This window comes from Scyliorhinus torazame, chromosome 9, assembly GCF_047496885.1.
Source record: "Scyliorhinus torazame isolate Kashiwa2021f chromosome 9, sScyTor2.1, whole genome shotgun sequence".
Taxonomy (NCBI): Eukaryota; Metazoa; Chordata; class Chondrichthyes; order Carcharhiniformes; family Scyliorhinidae; genus Scyliorhinus; species Scyliorhinus torazame.
Genome location: NC_092715.1, coordinates 183,469,255 through 183,483,541, shown reverse-complemented (window position 1 = coordinate 183,483,541; position 14,287 = coordinate 183,469,255). Strand labels below are relative to the sequence as shown.

General features: G+C 45.8%; 1 protein-coding gene across 3 annotated transcripts in view; it reads right to left on the bottom strand.

The window, feature by feature from the left end:
* dmrt1 (doublesex and mab-3 related transcription factor 1) overlaps window positions 1–14,287 on the bottom strand; it is a 181,830-nt gene that overhangs the window by 79,538 nt on the left and 88,005 nt on the right. For all 3 annotated transcript variants that reach the window (XR_011949144.1, XM_072516877.1, XM_072516878.1), the window contains exon 3: window positions 3,847–4,133. Coding sequence is in view for 2 of the 3 variants with exons in the window: in XM_072516877.1 (XP_072372978.1) it covers window positions 3,847–4,133 (287 nt within the window). In the remaining variant the exon portion in view is untranslated. The remainder of the gene's footprint in view (window positions 1–3,846; window positions 4,134–14,287) is intronic.

The following is a 14,287-nucleotide window of genomic DNA, read 5'->3' as shown; positions in this document are numbered from 1 at the left end:
GATCGAGGTAGAAGAAGTGGTGAAAGGAATTAGGAGCATGCAGGCGGGAAAGGCCCCGGGACCGGATGGATTCCCAGTCGAATTCTACAGAAAATATGTGGACTTGCTCGCCCCGGTACTGACGAGGACCTTTAATGAGGCAAAGGAAAGGGGACAACTGCCCCCGACTATGTCTGAAGCAACGATATCGCTTCTCTTAAAGAAGGAAAAGGACCCGCTACAATGCGGGTCCTATAGACCTATTTCCCTCCTAAATGTAGATGCCAAGGTCCTGGCCAAGGTAATGGCAATGAGAATAGAGGAATGTGTCCCGGGGGTGGTCCATGAGGACCAAACTGGGTTTGTGAAGGGGAGACAGCTGAACACGAATATACGGAGGTTGTTAGGGGTAATGATGATGGCCCCACCAGAGGGAGAAACGGAGATAGTAGTGGCGATGGATGCCGAGAAAGCATTTGATAGAGTGGAGTGGGATTATTTGTGGGAGGTGTTGAGGAGATTTGGTTTTGGAGAGGGGTATGTTAGATGGGTGCAGCTGTTGGAGAGGGCCCCAGTGGCGAGCGTGGTCACGAATGGACGGGGATCTGCATATTTTCGGCTCCATAGAGGGACAAGGCAGGGATGCCCTCTGTCCCCATTATTGTTTGCACTGGCGATTGAGCCCCTGGCGATAGCGTTGAGGGGTTCCAAGAAGTGGAGGGGAGTACTTAGGGGAGGAGAAGAGCACCGGGTATCTTTGTATGCGGACGATTTGCTACTATACGTGGCGGACCCGGCGGAGGGGATGCCAGAAATAATGCGGATACTTGGGGAGTTTGGGGATTTTTCAGGGTATAAATTGAACATGGGGAAAAGTGAGTTGTGTGTGGTGCATCCAGGGGAGCAGAGTAGAGAAATAGAGGACCTACCGTTGAGGAAGGTAACAAGGGACTTTCGTTACCTGGGGATCCAGATAGCTAAGAATTGGGGCACATTGCATAGGTTAAATTTAACGCGGTTGGTGGAACAGATGGAGGAGGATTTCAAGAGATGGGATATGGTATCCCTGTCAATGGCAGGGAGGGTGCAGGCGGTTAAGATGGTGGTCCTCCCGAGATTCCTCTTTGTGTTTCAGTGCCTCCCGGTGGTGATTACGAAGGCTTTTTTTAAAAGGATTGAAAAGAGCATCATGGGTTTTGTGTGGGCCGGGAAGACCCCGAGAGTGAGGAAGGGATTCTTACAGCGTAGCAGGGATAGGGGGGGGCTGGCACTACCGAGCCTAAGTGAGTATTATTGGGCCGCTAATATTTCAATGGTGAGTAAGTGGATGGGAGAGGAGGAGGGAGCGGCGTGGAAGAGATTAGAGAGGGCGTCCTGTAGGGGGACTAGCCTACAGGCTATGGTGACAGCCCCATTGCCGTTCTCACCGAGGAACTACACCACAAGCCCGGTGGTGGTGGCTACACTGAAGATTTGGGGACAGTGGAGACGGCATAGGGGAAAGACTGGAGCCTTGGGGGGGTCCCCGATAAGAAACAACCATAGGTTTGCCCCGGGGGGAATGGATGGGGGATATGGAATGTGGCAAAGAGCAGGAATAACGCAACTGAAAGATCTGTTTGTGGATGGGAAGTTCGCGAGTCTGGGAGCGCTGACCGAGAAATATGGGTTGCCCCAAGGGAATGCATTCAGGTATATGCAACTGAGGGCTTTTGCGAGGCAACAGGTGAGGGAATTCCCGCAGCTCCCGACACAAGAGGTGCAGGACAGAGTGATCTCAAAGACATGGGTGGGGGATGGTAAGGTGTCAGATATATATAGGGAAAGGAGGGACGAAGGGGAGACTATGGTAGATGAACTAAAAGGGAAATGGGAAGAAGAGCTGGGGGAGGAGATCGAGGAGGGGCTGTGGGCAGATGCCCTAAGCAGGGTAAACTCGTCGTCCTCGTGTGCCAGGCTAAGCCTGATTCAGTTTAAGGTATTACACAGGGCACATATGACTGGAGCACGGCTCAGTAAATTTTTTGGGGTGGAGGATAGGTGTGCGAGGTGCTCGAGAAGCCCAGCGAATCATACCCATATGTTTTGGTCATGCCCGGCACTACAGGGGTTTTGGATGGGGGTGACAAAGGTGCTTTCAAAAGTAGTAGGAGTCCGGGTCGAACCAAGCTGGGGGTTGGCTATATTTGGGGTTGCACAAGAGCCGGAGTGCAGGAGGCGAGAGAGGCCGATGTTTTGGCCTTTGCGTCCCTAGTAGCCCGGCGCAGGATATTGCTAATGTGGAAAGAAGCCAAGCCCCCGGGGGTGGAGACCTGGATAAATGACATGGCGGGGTTTATAAAGCTAGAGCGGATTAAGTTCGTCCTTAGGGGGTCGGCTCAAGGGTTCACCAGGCGGTGGCAACCGTTCGTCGAATACCTCGCAGAAAGATAGACGGAATGGGAAAAAGAAGGCAGCAGCAGCAGCCCAGGATCGGGGGGGGGGGGGGGGAACCAGAAGGACTCTCAGGGTTGTTAATATATACTGTATCGTATGTATAGGTCGTTGCTACAGATAATTATATATTGGACTGTTAAATTATATTTTTGGAGAGTGTTACTTGTGACAAGGCAGTTGCCAATTAGGGCTAGTTTTCATTTTTGTTATTTATTATTTATTCATTTTTTGTTTATAAAATAGGTCATTGTTATTTGTGTTGTTATAATATTGTGTAAAGGATGCACAATGTACTGTGTTGGTTGACCAAAAATTTTCAATAAAATATTTAATAAAAAAAAAAAGAAAGATCAAAGTTTAACATATCTAAACTAAACAATGTGAAATTAATTTAATAGTACTACTTCAAAATGCTTCCTTTAATTTAAAGGACTAAAAGGACACTTTTAAACATTTTTTTACATGTCTAGTAACACAAAAGACACAGTTCCTGGTCCTCTCTCCCACCCTGTTCAGCATTGTGCCTTTCCAGACCAAACTCAGCCAAACCTGGTGGCTTGGGTCTTTAATATAATGCATTTGTACTCTCATCCCCAATATTCCTCTGATGTTTGCATGTCTTGATCTCACCTAGCAATAGAAAACTGGGGAAGAAACAGACCCAAACGCTAGCCTATAGCTGTGGGATTCAGGGCTTCTGGTTACTATTGCAACTGCCTGAAGATCAGATGGTCATTGATATATGGGAACACCCCCCCCCCCCCCCCCCCCGCCCCCCCCCCCAACACACACCTTTAAAAAATACTTGGATGAGTTCTTGAAACACCAACACATTCAAGTATACAGGACAAGTGTTGATAAACGGGATTGGCGCGAGATATGGGGTAGTCTTTTCAATGCAGACTTCATGGACCGAAGGCCCTTTTCTGCACTGTACACCTCCAGGACTCTGTGCCTCCAGTTGGTGAGGGGTCCTCGCACAAGGCCTCTGCTGGTTTCTAGAAATACCCCACAGTGGGGGGCGTTTTGGACCAATTTCAGAAAATAAACTAAAATAAAAGTGTCTGGGACACTTCCAGACCCTCATTTCCATTCAATGAATGTGGCGATGTCCAGCACTCTTCCAGGCCCAGCCTGCAGGGGGAGTTCCAGATATCCAAAGGCATATAAACGGCTTGAAACCTATCAGATTCCACTCCTTTTATCCTCAACATTGTAGCTGAGATATCGATGTGCCCTGTGGAAAAAGGTCAGAAAAAATACCCCAAATCTCCTTACACAAACCATTGTTTCACACAATCAGCATTTTACTGCCTTCTTTTATTGTTACAATTGTCGGCTTATTCATATGTTTATACGTTCTAATACTTATACTCATTAGCAAAATGACAATAAAATTATTTTGTCACGAGGAATCAATGTCCATCCTACCTGCCACTGGTTTCCTGTCTGACCAGACACTAATGATGCAGAGAGGCCCCGAAGGCTGTTTTTCACAGTTGTCCCTCCCAGTGTGGAGCTGACGTCTGAAGCAGGTGAATCTCCTGCCACCGCCACCTGGTACTGGGGATAGTTGTATAAATTGTTGTAGTAAGCTGGATAGAGAGATGGCTGATAAAAGTTGCTGTAGTAGGAAGAGTCCACTACCAGATCTGGGGTAGCCTCCAGGTGCCCTCTGCTGGTTATGGAAGGGATATCCTGGAGATGCAAACGCCCCTCTGTAAAAGAAAAGGATGAACGTACTTACAATTATGCGCATTTGCCAGTTTTAAGCAATATTCATGTCTAAATAAGATTTTAAACTCACAAATAACTCAATGTATATTCATAATACATACAGTTCGAAACAATATTTTGTGTTATGAGCAGACAAATAATTAATATGTTTAAAATTTTAAAAGTTTTACGTCCTCTGTAAAACAGCAACCAGAAGAAAATTAAGCAACATACACTCATTGGTTATTATTTAACCAGATTTTATTTTTCTGAACAAAAACAACAATATGCATTTATATAGAGCCTTTGAGAATAGGAGCAGGTCAAGCCACGAAGCCTTTCTTGCCTGCTTTGCCATTGGATCGTGGCTGATCTGATCTTAGCCTCTACTCCCAATTTCCCCCCTCAGAAGTTCATAAGATATCAGAGCAGAATTAGGCCATTTGGCCCATCAACTCTGCTCCACCATTTGATCAGGGCCGATCTGATCCTGGCCTTAACTCCACCATCCTGCCGTTCTCCGTAACCCTTCAACTCTTGACCAATTAAAAATCTGTCTAACTCCTCCTTAAACTTACTCACTGTCCCAGCATCCACCGCACGCTGGGGTAGCGAATTCCATAGATTAACGACCCTTTGGGAGAAGTAGTTTTTCCTGAATTTACTCCCTCTTATCCTAAAATTATGACCTCTTGTTGTAGAATGCCCCAGAAGAGGAAGCATCAGCTACACTTTGAGATGTCTATCTCAATCCTATATTCAATGGCTCAGCCACTACAGTTCATGGGGTAGAGAATACCAAAGATTTGCAACCCTCTGAGAAGAAATTCCTGCTCAGCTTGGGCATAAATTAGTTGTCCCATTATTTTTTTCTTGTGATAGTGATTATTTAAAGTTATTTGCTCCCTTTTGTCCATTCATTTTCTACTATTATTGGGATGCTTTTAAACTCTTCTACCACAAAGTCGTACAAAATATTTGTCCAAGTCGCATCCACTCCCTTAGTTTCCTATGTTTGTTCCCCATTCTCATCCTCTAAGGGGACCAACGTCTATTTCAGCTACCCTCTTCCTTTTTATATACTTGTACAATCTCTTACGGTTTTTATTTTATTTTTTGCTAGTTCACGCAATCTACTTTTTTCCCTTTTTATTACTCACACAGCTGGGATTTTCCGATCCTGTCAATGACGACTTGGACCACCCCTCCCCCCACCGGGGGGGGGGCTCTAGAAAATCCCAGCCATAGTAAATTGACAAAACATCCCAAAGTACTTCAGGGTGAGTTATCAAACAAAAATTGACACAAAACCACATTCCATATCTGGCGATATTAGGTTAGATGACCAAAAGTCACTTCTATCGGCCAGACAGAGCACACCTGGTAAAGGCCTCTCAAAGAACAAAGAAAAGTACAGTACAGGAACAGGTCCTTCGGCCCTCCAAGCCTGTGCCGACCATGCTACCCATCTAAACTAAAATCTTCTACACTTCCTGGGTCCGTATTCCTCTATTCCCATCCTATTCATGTATGTCAAGATGCCCCTTAAATGTCACTATCGTCCCTGCTTCCACCACCTCCTCCGGCAGCGAGTTCGAGGCACCCACTAGCATCTGTGTAAAAAAACTTGCCTCGTACATCTCCTCTAAACCTTGCCCCTCGCACCTTAAACCTATGCGCCCTAGTAATTGACCCCTCTACCCTGGGAAAAAGGCTCTGACTATCCACTCTGTCTATGCCCGTCATAATTTTGTCGACGGGCCTCTTGCCCCTTTGAGTGCCTCAGTACGATTTCAAAGGGCCCCTCCCCTCCATTGACCGTAACGTGTACTTCCTCAACATCGTTGACGAATACTCAAGATTCCCCTTTGCGATCCCATGCTCCGACATGACCTCTGCCACCGTCATCAAGGCCCTGCACAGTCTTTTCACCTTGTTCGGGTTCCCCACCTACATCCATAGCCATCGGGGTTCCTCCTTCATGAGCAACGAGTTGCGTCAGTTCCTGCTCAGCAAGGGCATCGCCTCCAGCAGGACGACCAGCTACAACCCCCGGGGCAACGGACAGGTGGAGAGGGAGAACGCGACGGTCTGGAAGGCCGTCCTCCTGGCCCTACGGTCTAGAAGTCTCCCAGTCTCCCACTGGCAGGAGGTCCTCTCCGATGTGCTCCACTCCATCCGGTCGCTCCTGTGCACTGCCACCAACGAGACCCCTCATGAGCGTATGTTTGCCTTCCCCAGGAGGTTCACCTCCGGGGTCTCGCTCCCATCGTGGCTGACAGTCCCAAGGCCCGTTCCCCTCTGGAAGCATGCGAGGAGCCATAAAACAGATCCCCTCATCGAGAAGGTCATGCTCCTCCTAGCCAATCCACAATATGCCTACGTGGCACATCATGACGGGCGACAGGACACAGTCTCCCTCCGGGATTTGGCACTGCAGGTTCCCCAGCGACCATCACCACCACCCCCCGATCCTACACCTTCTCCCTCCACCACTACCCAGCTACTTCAAGGTCTGGCACCCGCAGGCCCACCGGCAGCCATCACCACCACCCCCGCCCACACACCGCCCCCCCTCCACCGGCCCAACTACTGAGTGAAGAAGAGGACGACACGCTCCCGGACGCACATGTCTCGACACCGGTGCCCACACCACAGCCGGGACTGAGGCGATCACGGCGGAAGGTCAAGGCCCCCGACAGACTTGATCTTTGTCCACTTCACCCCCGGTGGACTCTTTTTTTTAAACAGGGGATGAATGTGGTAAACCACTGTATTGTATTGTATTATTATATGCCTGGGCTTGTCCCTGCTGGGTCCGAACCACTGTAGTATATAATCTGTGTATTGTGGTAAACTGCCACTGTATTATATGTAATGTGGTAAACTACTGCCTGCAGGCTCCTCCTCCTCCCTCCCTCTCCTCTCCCCCCCCCCCCCCCCCGGATCGGTATAAAGGTGGCTAGTCTCCGCCACTGCCTCCCCCCCCCCCCCCCCCCCCCCCCCCCCCGGGCTCGGTATAAAGGTGGCTAGTCTCCGCCACTGCCTCAGTTCGGGATCCGAGGCCAGGAGGCTCTCTGTTTAGTTTATTAAAGCCTCAGTTACGTTCACCACTCGTCGTGTGTTCATTGATGGCACATCAGAGGGGTAGAGAGAGAGGAGGTGGTGAGGTAGAGCTGGGTGCTGTCAGCAAACATATGGAACTTGATGCGAGTTTGGATAGCATTGCTGAAGGGCAGCATAGAATCATGTAAATGCGAAGTAAGAAGAAATCCTTCACCAGAGCAAATGTGGAAGTGAGAAAGGAAGGATAGTTGAATATACATTAATTTAATTCCAATGCATATACCAGAACTACACATCGGTGTAATATTTTCAGGAATTCAAGCTTCAGAATATGAAAAGCACAAAACATTGTCTAATTTTACTGCCCTTTTAACAGCCCTGGACTGAAGGTGAGGCCATACATTTCACCAAAACATTCTCATCTTTCAGAAAACTGCAACTGGAGGAGAAAAATGAAGGTCCGGAATAAATCAATTGACCCTGGTGTTATACTGTGCAAGTACTGAATTTTTAAATTATGTCTCAAATTAAAACTAGATGGACAGAAAAAAGGCAATACATTAGCACTGGAATGAAGTCAAGTGTAGAACAAATAATGAAAAGCACAAAATGGTTCTGTTCACAAAGAAAAGCTGCTGAATTACAAATAAAAAAAACAATCAGGTAGTTTCAACACTGTAGTCAGGGTGTTAATGGATAATTAGGATGGCTGGATAACTTGAACAAAGAAAATCAGAATTCTGCTGTGTGATATGTATCTACTTGCCTGATCTGGTTGCTGGAATACTGCAGCTGAAATCTTGACAGCTGCTTTATGCACATTGTGTTGTTACGAGGTTACTTTTGAACAATTCATTCTGTTGCTGTTGATCCACTAAAGTCACAACTGCAGTTTAACAGGGGTGTTGTTTTCTTGTTACCGTGATATTACTGGCCTTTCATGCTGGACTCTTAAGTTAGATAGAGTTAGCCCTGCAAGCATACAGTTCCACTGGATATCTGTGCAATGCTTTGTGTTTTCAAGTATTTTGTACAATTATTGTTTTGATTACACAGTGCTTGCGGGGAGAGTACATTAACACAGAAATGTTTCTTGGTGTGTTTTGCTGGTACTAGACACAATGAAGTTACAAGAGTAGAAGCAAATTGTTTGTTCTTGGTACCTGGGGTTAAATTTGGGCTGCAGAACACAGAGTTCTGAGCAGGTTTCCTGGATCCACTCTGTTATGTATCAGAGAATACATCCCTGCTGTTGACACATCCCGTGATCTGTAGTGACTTCAGCGTCAAATATTAGTTCCCCCACATTAGGTTGTATGAGCAACATCTTCTAATAAAGTTCTCACTGTGTTTGTAAGAAATCCCTGTGTGGCACCTTCGTACCTTTTCTCTTTGTGGCACATTCAGAATGTAATCAATGAGAAAACTGGCAACAGGTATTGTGGCAATAGATTGCTGAGGCAAAAAATCGTCTTCAAGGAAAGTGGAGGGGGCGGCACGGCGGTGCAGTGGTTAGCACTGCTACCTCACGGCGCAGAGGACCCGGATTCAATCCCAGCCTTGGGCCACAGTCCGTGTGGAGTTTGCACATTCTCCGAGGCTGCGTGGATCTCACCCCCATAACCCAAAAAGATGTGCAGGGTAGGTGGATTGCCCATGTTAAATTGCTCCTTAATGGGGGGAAAAAAGAATCGGGTACTCTAAATTTCTTCTTAAAAAACAAGTGAAGTGAAGACAGCATCGAGAGCAGAGGAAAGTTAAGCAAGACCAGACTCACACGTCAAGCGAAACAAAAGCTGCCAGCGCTGCAGGTTTTTTTAAAAAAGGAGCACAACCGCAAATAAGAACAGTTTGGAAAATTGTTTGCTGTTGGAAGTGGGTAGATTTTAGTCTGCAGGAACCGTGCGTGTAGCGAAGTGAAACAGGCCACAGGAACGGGGATTCAAAGGTCTCCGATTCCGTACAAGTCACTACTTGGGGAAAACATCAAACCATAGTCAGGCATAAAGGAAAAAATTCTAGTTGCATTGTGGATTAGGGGACCTCTTGTGTCGTACATCAAAAAGAAATGGAAGGGAGGAAGGTTGGTCGAAGTACAGATCTCGGAGCCAGTTCCGGAATGGTGGGAAAAACAGGCACCATGGATACATTTGATGAAGACTGTGAGACTTGGAACTCGCATGGAGATTTCAACTTTATCTCAAAGAAAATCAAACATAGAGGACCTAAATGTTGCAACATTTCTCAGTTCAATAGGGCGTAAAACTACTATGCTGCTGCAAAACTTAGTTCATCTGGGTCACTGTCTGCGGGCATCTGCACATTCTCCCAGTGTCTGCGTGGGTTTTCTCCGGGTGCTCCAGTTTCCTCCCACAGTCCAAAGATTTGCAGGTTAGGTGGATTGGCCATGCTAAATTGCCCTTAGGAGGGGTTATTGGGTTACGGGGATAGGGTGGGCTTAAGTGGGTCGATACAAACTCGATGGGCTGAATGGCCTCCTTCTGCACTGTATATTCTATGTTCTATCTACCGAAGCCGTGAGAAAAGGCCTAAAACAAATTAATAAAGGTTCTAGAAGGGTACTTCTCACCTTGATCGTTGTTAATTGCAGAAAGGTTTCAGTTCCACCACCATACTCATGAAGAAGGTGAAAGCAGTTTACAATTCGTAGTGTCCTTAAGGTTAGCAAAATACTGTGAGCTTGGTACAACACTAGACGATACCCTTCGTGGATAGGCTGGTATGCGGACTCCGCAATTAAGGTATTCAGAGGAAGTTGCTTACTGTAAGCAATTTAACTCTCAAAGTTGCTGTAGAAGTTGCCATGTCTATGGAGCTAGCAACAAGAGGCTTCACAGATAGGGGCTGGAGCAAAGATCCACAAGTTGGAAACCGCATGAAACAAGGCTGAAAAGGGACAACCGTGTCATCGATGTACATAGGTTGGACAGTCAGCAGGGAAATGCTGGAGTAGAGAAAGTAAGTGCAGGAACTGTGGCAAAAAGGGCCATATTGCCAAAGTATGCTGGACATGGCAAACATCACCAACACCCAAAGGTAGGGAATGAATAAACCCACATCTAAACAGATTAGTGGTGTCTATAAGTTAATAGACCAAGTTCAAAACCCCTCAGAGGACAACATATCCGAACAATGTTTCTGGGTATTCCCAAGACTTGATGGTAGCCAAATCAAAACGGAAGTGGATACAGATGCAGCTGTATCATTGATACCTCAGACTATTTATAATTAGAAGTTGAAGCATCAGCCTTTAAAATCATCAAATGTGATCGTAAGGACGTACACAGAAGAAGTTGTACCATTAAAAGATGCAATATGGCAACGGTAGAAGTAAATGGACAAACAGCGAAGTTACCTCTTCACGTTGTACGTGGAGATTTTCCCGTTTTATTTGGTAGATCTTGGTTCGGAAAAATTAAACTCAACGGGGGAGCAGTGAATCAACTAGTGGATTCAAAGAATAGCCGACAACAACTTCTGGGTAAATATGAAACGGTGTTTTAAGACTCACTGAGCTCAATGACAGGAATTGAAGTTCAACTTAAAATCAAAGAGAAACAGTACAACGAAAATCTCTCAAAGCTAGAACCGTACCATATGCCATCAAGCCAAAAGTCGAAGAAGAACGAGAAAGACTAGTCCAAACAGGAGCTGCTACAAGTTATTGGGCAACACCAATAGTTCCTGTTTTGAAACGTGATGGCTCAGTAAGAATACGTGGAGATTTTAAAACAACTATTAACTCGATATTGTACTCATATCATTATTCATCGCCATCGATTGAAGGCTTATTTGCTGGACTTTCTGGAGGGCAGAAATATAGGCATATTTACAAATGAACTCGGTTGCAAAATCACAGCCTCTACTCACTATCATGACGCATTACGGTCTGTTTCATTACCAAAGACTTCCATTTGGAATAACATCTGCTCCTGCTCTTTTTCAGAGATCCATGGATCAAATTCTGAGTTGTCTCACACATTATGCCTTGAGGAGAGGACCGACCAATAGTATTTGCTTCATGAACTCTTACTAGCACAGAAACAAATTACGCTCAGTTAGGAAAAGAAACGCCAAGCATCTTATTTGTAGTAAAAAGGTTTCACCGCTACCTTTATGGACGTCATTACTTTCTTGATGGATCACTGACCCTTGGCGGCAATCTTGGGACCGTATAACGGTATTTATTCTTCAGCAGCTAGTAGGTTGCAGAGACGGTCTTTGATATTATTGGCATACACGTACGATATCTAATATCATAAGTCAGAGCAACATGCAAATGCTGATGCCGTTACAAATCAAGCAAGAACTTGACATTTTTTTTTTGTCAACATCCTATATTTCTCACACATGAATAATGTACCTGTGACTTCATCTCAATTCCAGAGATACACAAGAACCAATCCAGTGATGGGGAAGCTGATGAACATGGTCCAGAAAGGAACAATGACAGACGTACATTGTAAAAATCTAGACCACAAGCCCCACATTACATTAAGACTTGAGTTGATAGTCCAGAATGAAGTTTTATTACGGGGAATCAGAGTGATTATTCCCTTGTGCTTGTGTAATAAAGTCCTTGACCAACTGCATGAGGGTCATCCCGGTGTGGTGATGACGAAGGAGCTGGTATGGTTATTTTTGGTGGCCAGGATTAGATGGTCAAATCAAAGAGAAAGTGGGCAATGTCAGTCCTGTGCAAAACTAAGAAACACTCCACCACTGCAACCATTACATCCGTGGGAATGGCCAACACAGCCATGGCAGACGATACACATAGACTACACTGGTCCAGTTGAGGGACATTTGTTCTTTCTGATTGTGGACGCACTCTCTAAATGGCTGGAAGTAGTGATTATGAAATCTACGATGACAGAACAAATTATTGAGAAGTTGGGACAAAATATTTGCGAGATTTGGTAGACCGCAACAGGGTGTAAGTTGACAATGGTACTCAGTTCACTTATCAGGTGTTCGAAGACTATTTAAAACAAAATGGTATATACAACACATAAGGTTAGCTCCGTAACACCCTGCAACAAATGGATAGGCAAAGCGATTTGTACAGTCACTTGAACATTCCACCAAGGCATCAAAGTACATTGTCAAGGGTTCACTAGCAATGCTGCTTTTCAAAAGGAAACTGAGAACAGTTTGATCTTTTGATACCACCTGATACTTCAGAAATTGTCAAACAACAAGAAGCAGGGCAGCACGGTGGCGCAGTGGGTTAGCCCTGCAGTCTCACGGCGCCGAGGTCCCAGGTTCGATCCCGGCTCTGGGTCATTGTCCGTGTGGAGTTTGCACATTCTCCCTGTGTTTGCGTGGGTTTCGCCCCCACAACCCAAAGATATGCAAAGTAGGTGGATTGAACATCCTAAATTGCCCCTTAATTGGAAAAAGTGAATTGGGTACTCTAAATTTTTTTTTTTAACTTTAAACTTTATTTTTAAAAAAGAACAGATTGTGAGGAGAGAACAAACTCTAAAAAGTGATTATTCACTCAAGGAGAGTGAGTTTTAACAAGAAGCTACACTACCAATGAGAAATGGGTACCTGCAGTTATCCTCGCAAAAGCAGGTCCAATATCATACACCGTACAGACGGACGATAAAAGAGCTTGGCGACATCGTACTGACCAACTACTAGCTTCACAAAGTGAAATCTCTGAAATTTCTCCAGAAGTATTTCCATCGGGAAATCTGAACAGTGATACTTCTGAACAGAGACCAAACACAGAGACTAATTCAGTATCTGTTTCTGAGGACTTTCCAATACCTATAGAGACGGGCACTGAGTAACTTCTCACGAAGAAAAAGAAGATACTTGCAAGGTCTCGACTAGTCAGGCTCCAGAACGTCAAGTGCAACCCAAAAGAAATAGACGTCCACCAGAAGGACTGTCTTATTAAGTTGTATATATGTACAGAGATAATACACAAGTGGGTCTGTTGTAAAAACATTAAAAAAGTTGTTGATGTACGAAAGAAGGGAGGAGAGGTGTTAAGCATCAAGGACATTACAACAGCAGTATGCATATAACCAGACAAGGAAGGCGAAGGGCTTGACCCTCAGATACCTACTCAATTCATCACCTCTGGTGAAAGGGCTGAGGAGAAACGGGCACCCTCCGGCGCATTTTTAGTCACATGTCCACAATCAAACATTCACAGTGGCAACCCCAAAGACCACAGCATCCGTGTTTGGCCTTACGATTCTGTACAACTAACACAAATCTTGAATCCACTTTTGAAGGACAAAGGCCCTTGCGACATGTAATCTAGAACAACTTTTGCCGCTAGCTCGTAGAAGGTGCATCACCCATTGTGACTTAAGTTCACCAGAAATTTGAAGAAATACTTTAAAGTTTATGGTGATTTCCACAGGTTTAGAAAGAGGCCACATGGCCCGCTGAGAGCCAAGAAAGAGCACTTTATCTAGGTCCACTCCCCCTCCCCACCCCTGCACATTGATCATGGCCAATCCACCTTGCGTGCACACCTTTGGACTGTGGGAGGAAACCAGAGCAACCGGAGGAAACACATGCACACACGGAGAGAAAGTGCAAACTCCACAGTCACCCAAGGCCAGAATTGAACCCGGGTCCCTGGCGTTGAGGCAGTAGTGCTAACTACCACTGTGCCACCTGATGCACGATCAATAGCTCCAGAAGCGAGATTGGAGACAATTGAAGGCTTTAATACGCTAGATGTTTCCCCCAGCAGCGCAGGTACAGAAGAAAGCTGCTGGGGCGGCATGGGCTCCTATACCCCGCCTTGCAGGGCGGAGCTAACATACAGGCTTAACCAATGGGATCAAGTACATTCTCCACCAATGGTATTCCGGCATTACCAGGTACCGTAATCCTTCTAACACAGACTACCACACCACGTTGTTGTCGCACTCTGTAACTTTAGAAAACACTGATGGGGTTTCTGTGGCTTTGTTCACATTAAGCCAGGTGGCGCTCTGCTTCATAACGGCAGGAGTAGCAAATCGTGCATCACTCCTTGCCACTACTCCAGGGAAAAGGTAAAAGCAAAGCTGTCCTTTTCTCCTCCCGGCTAATT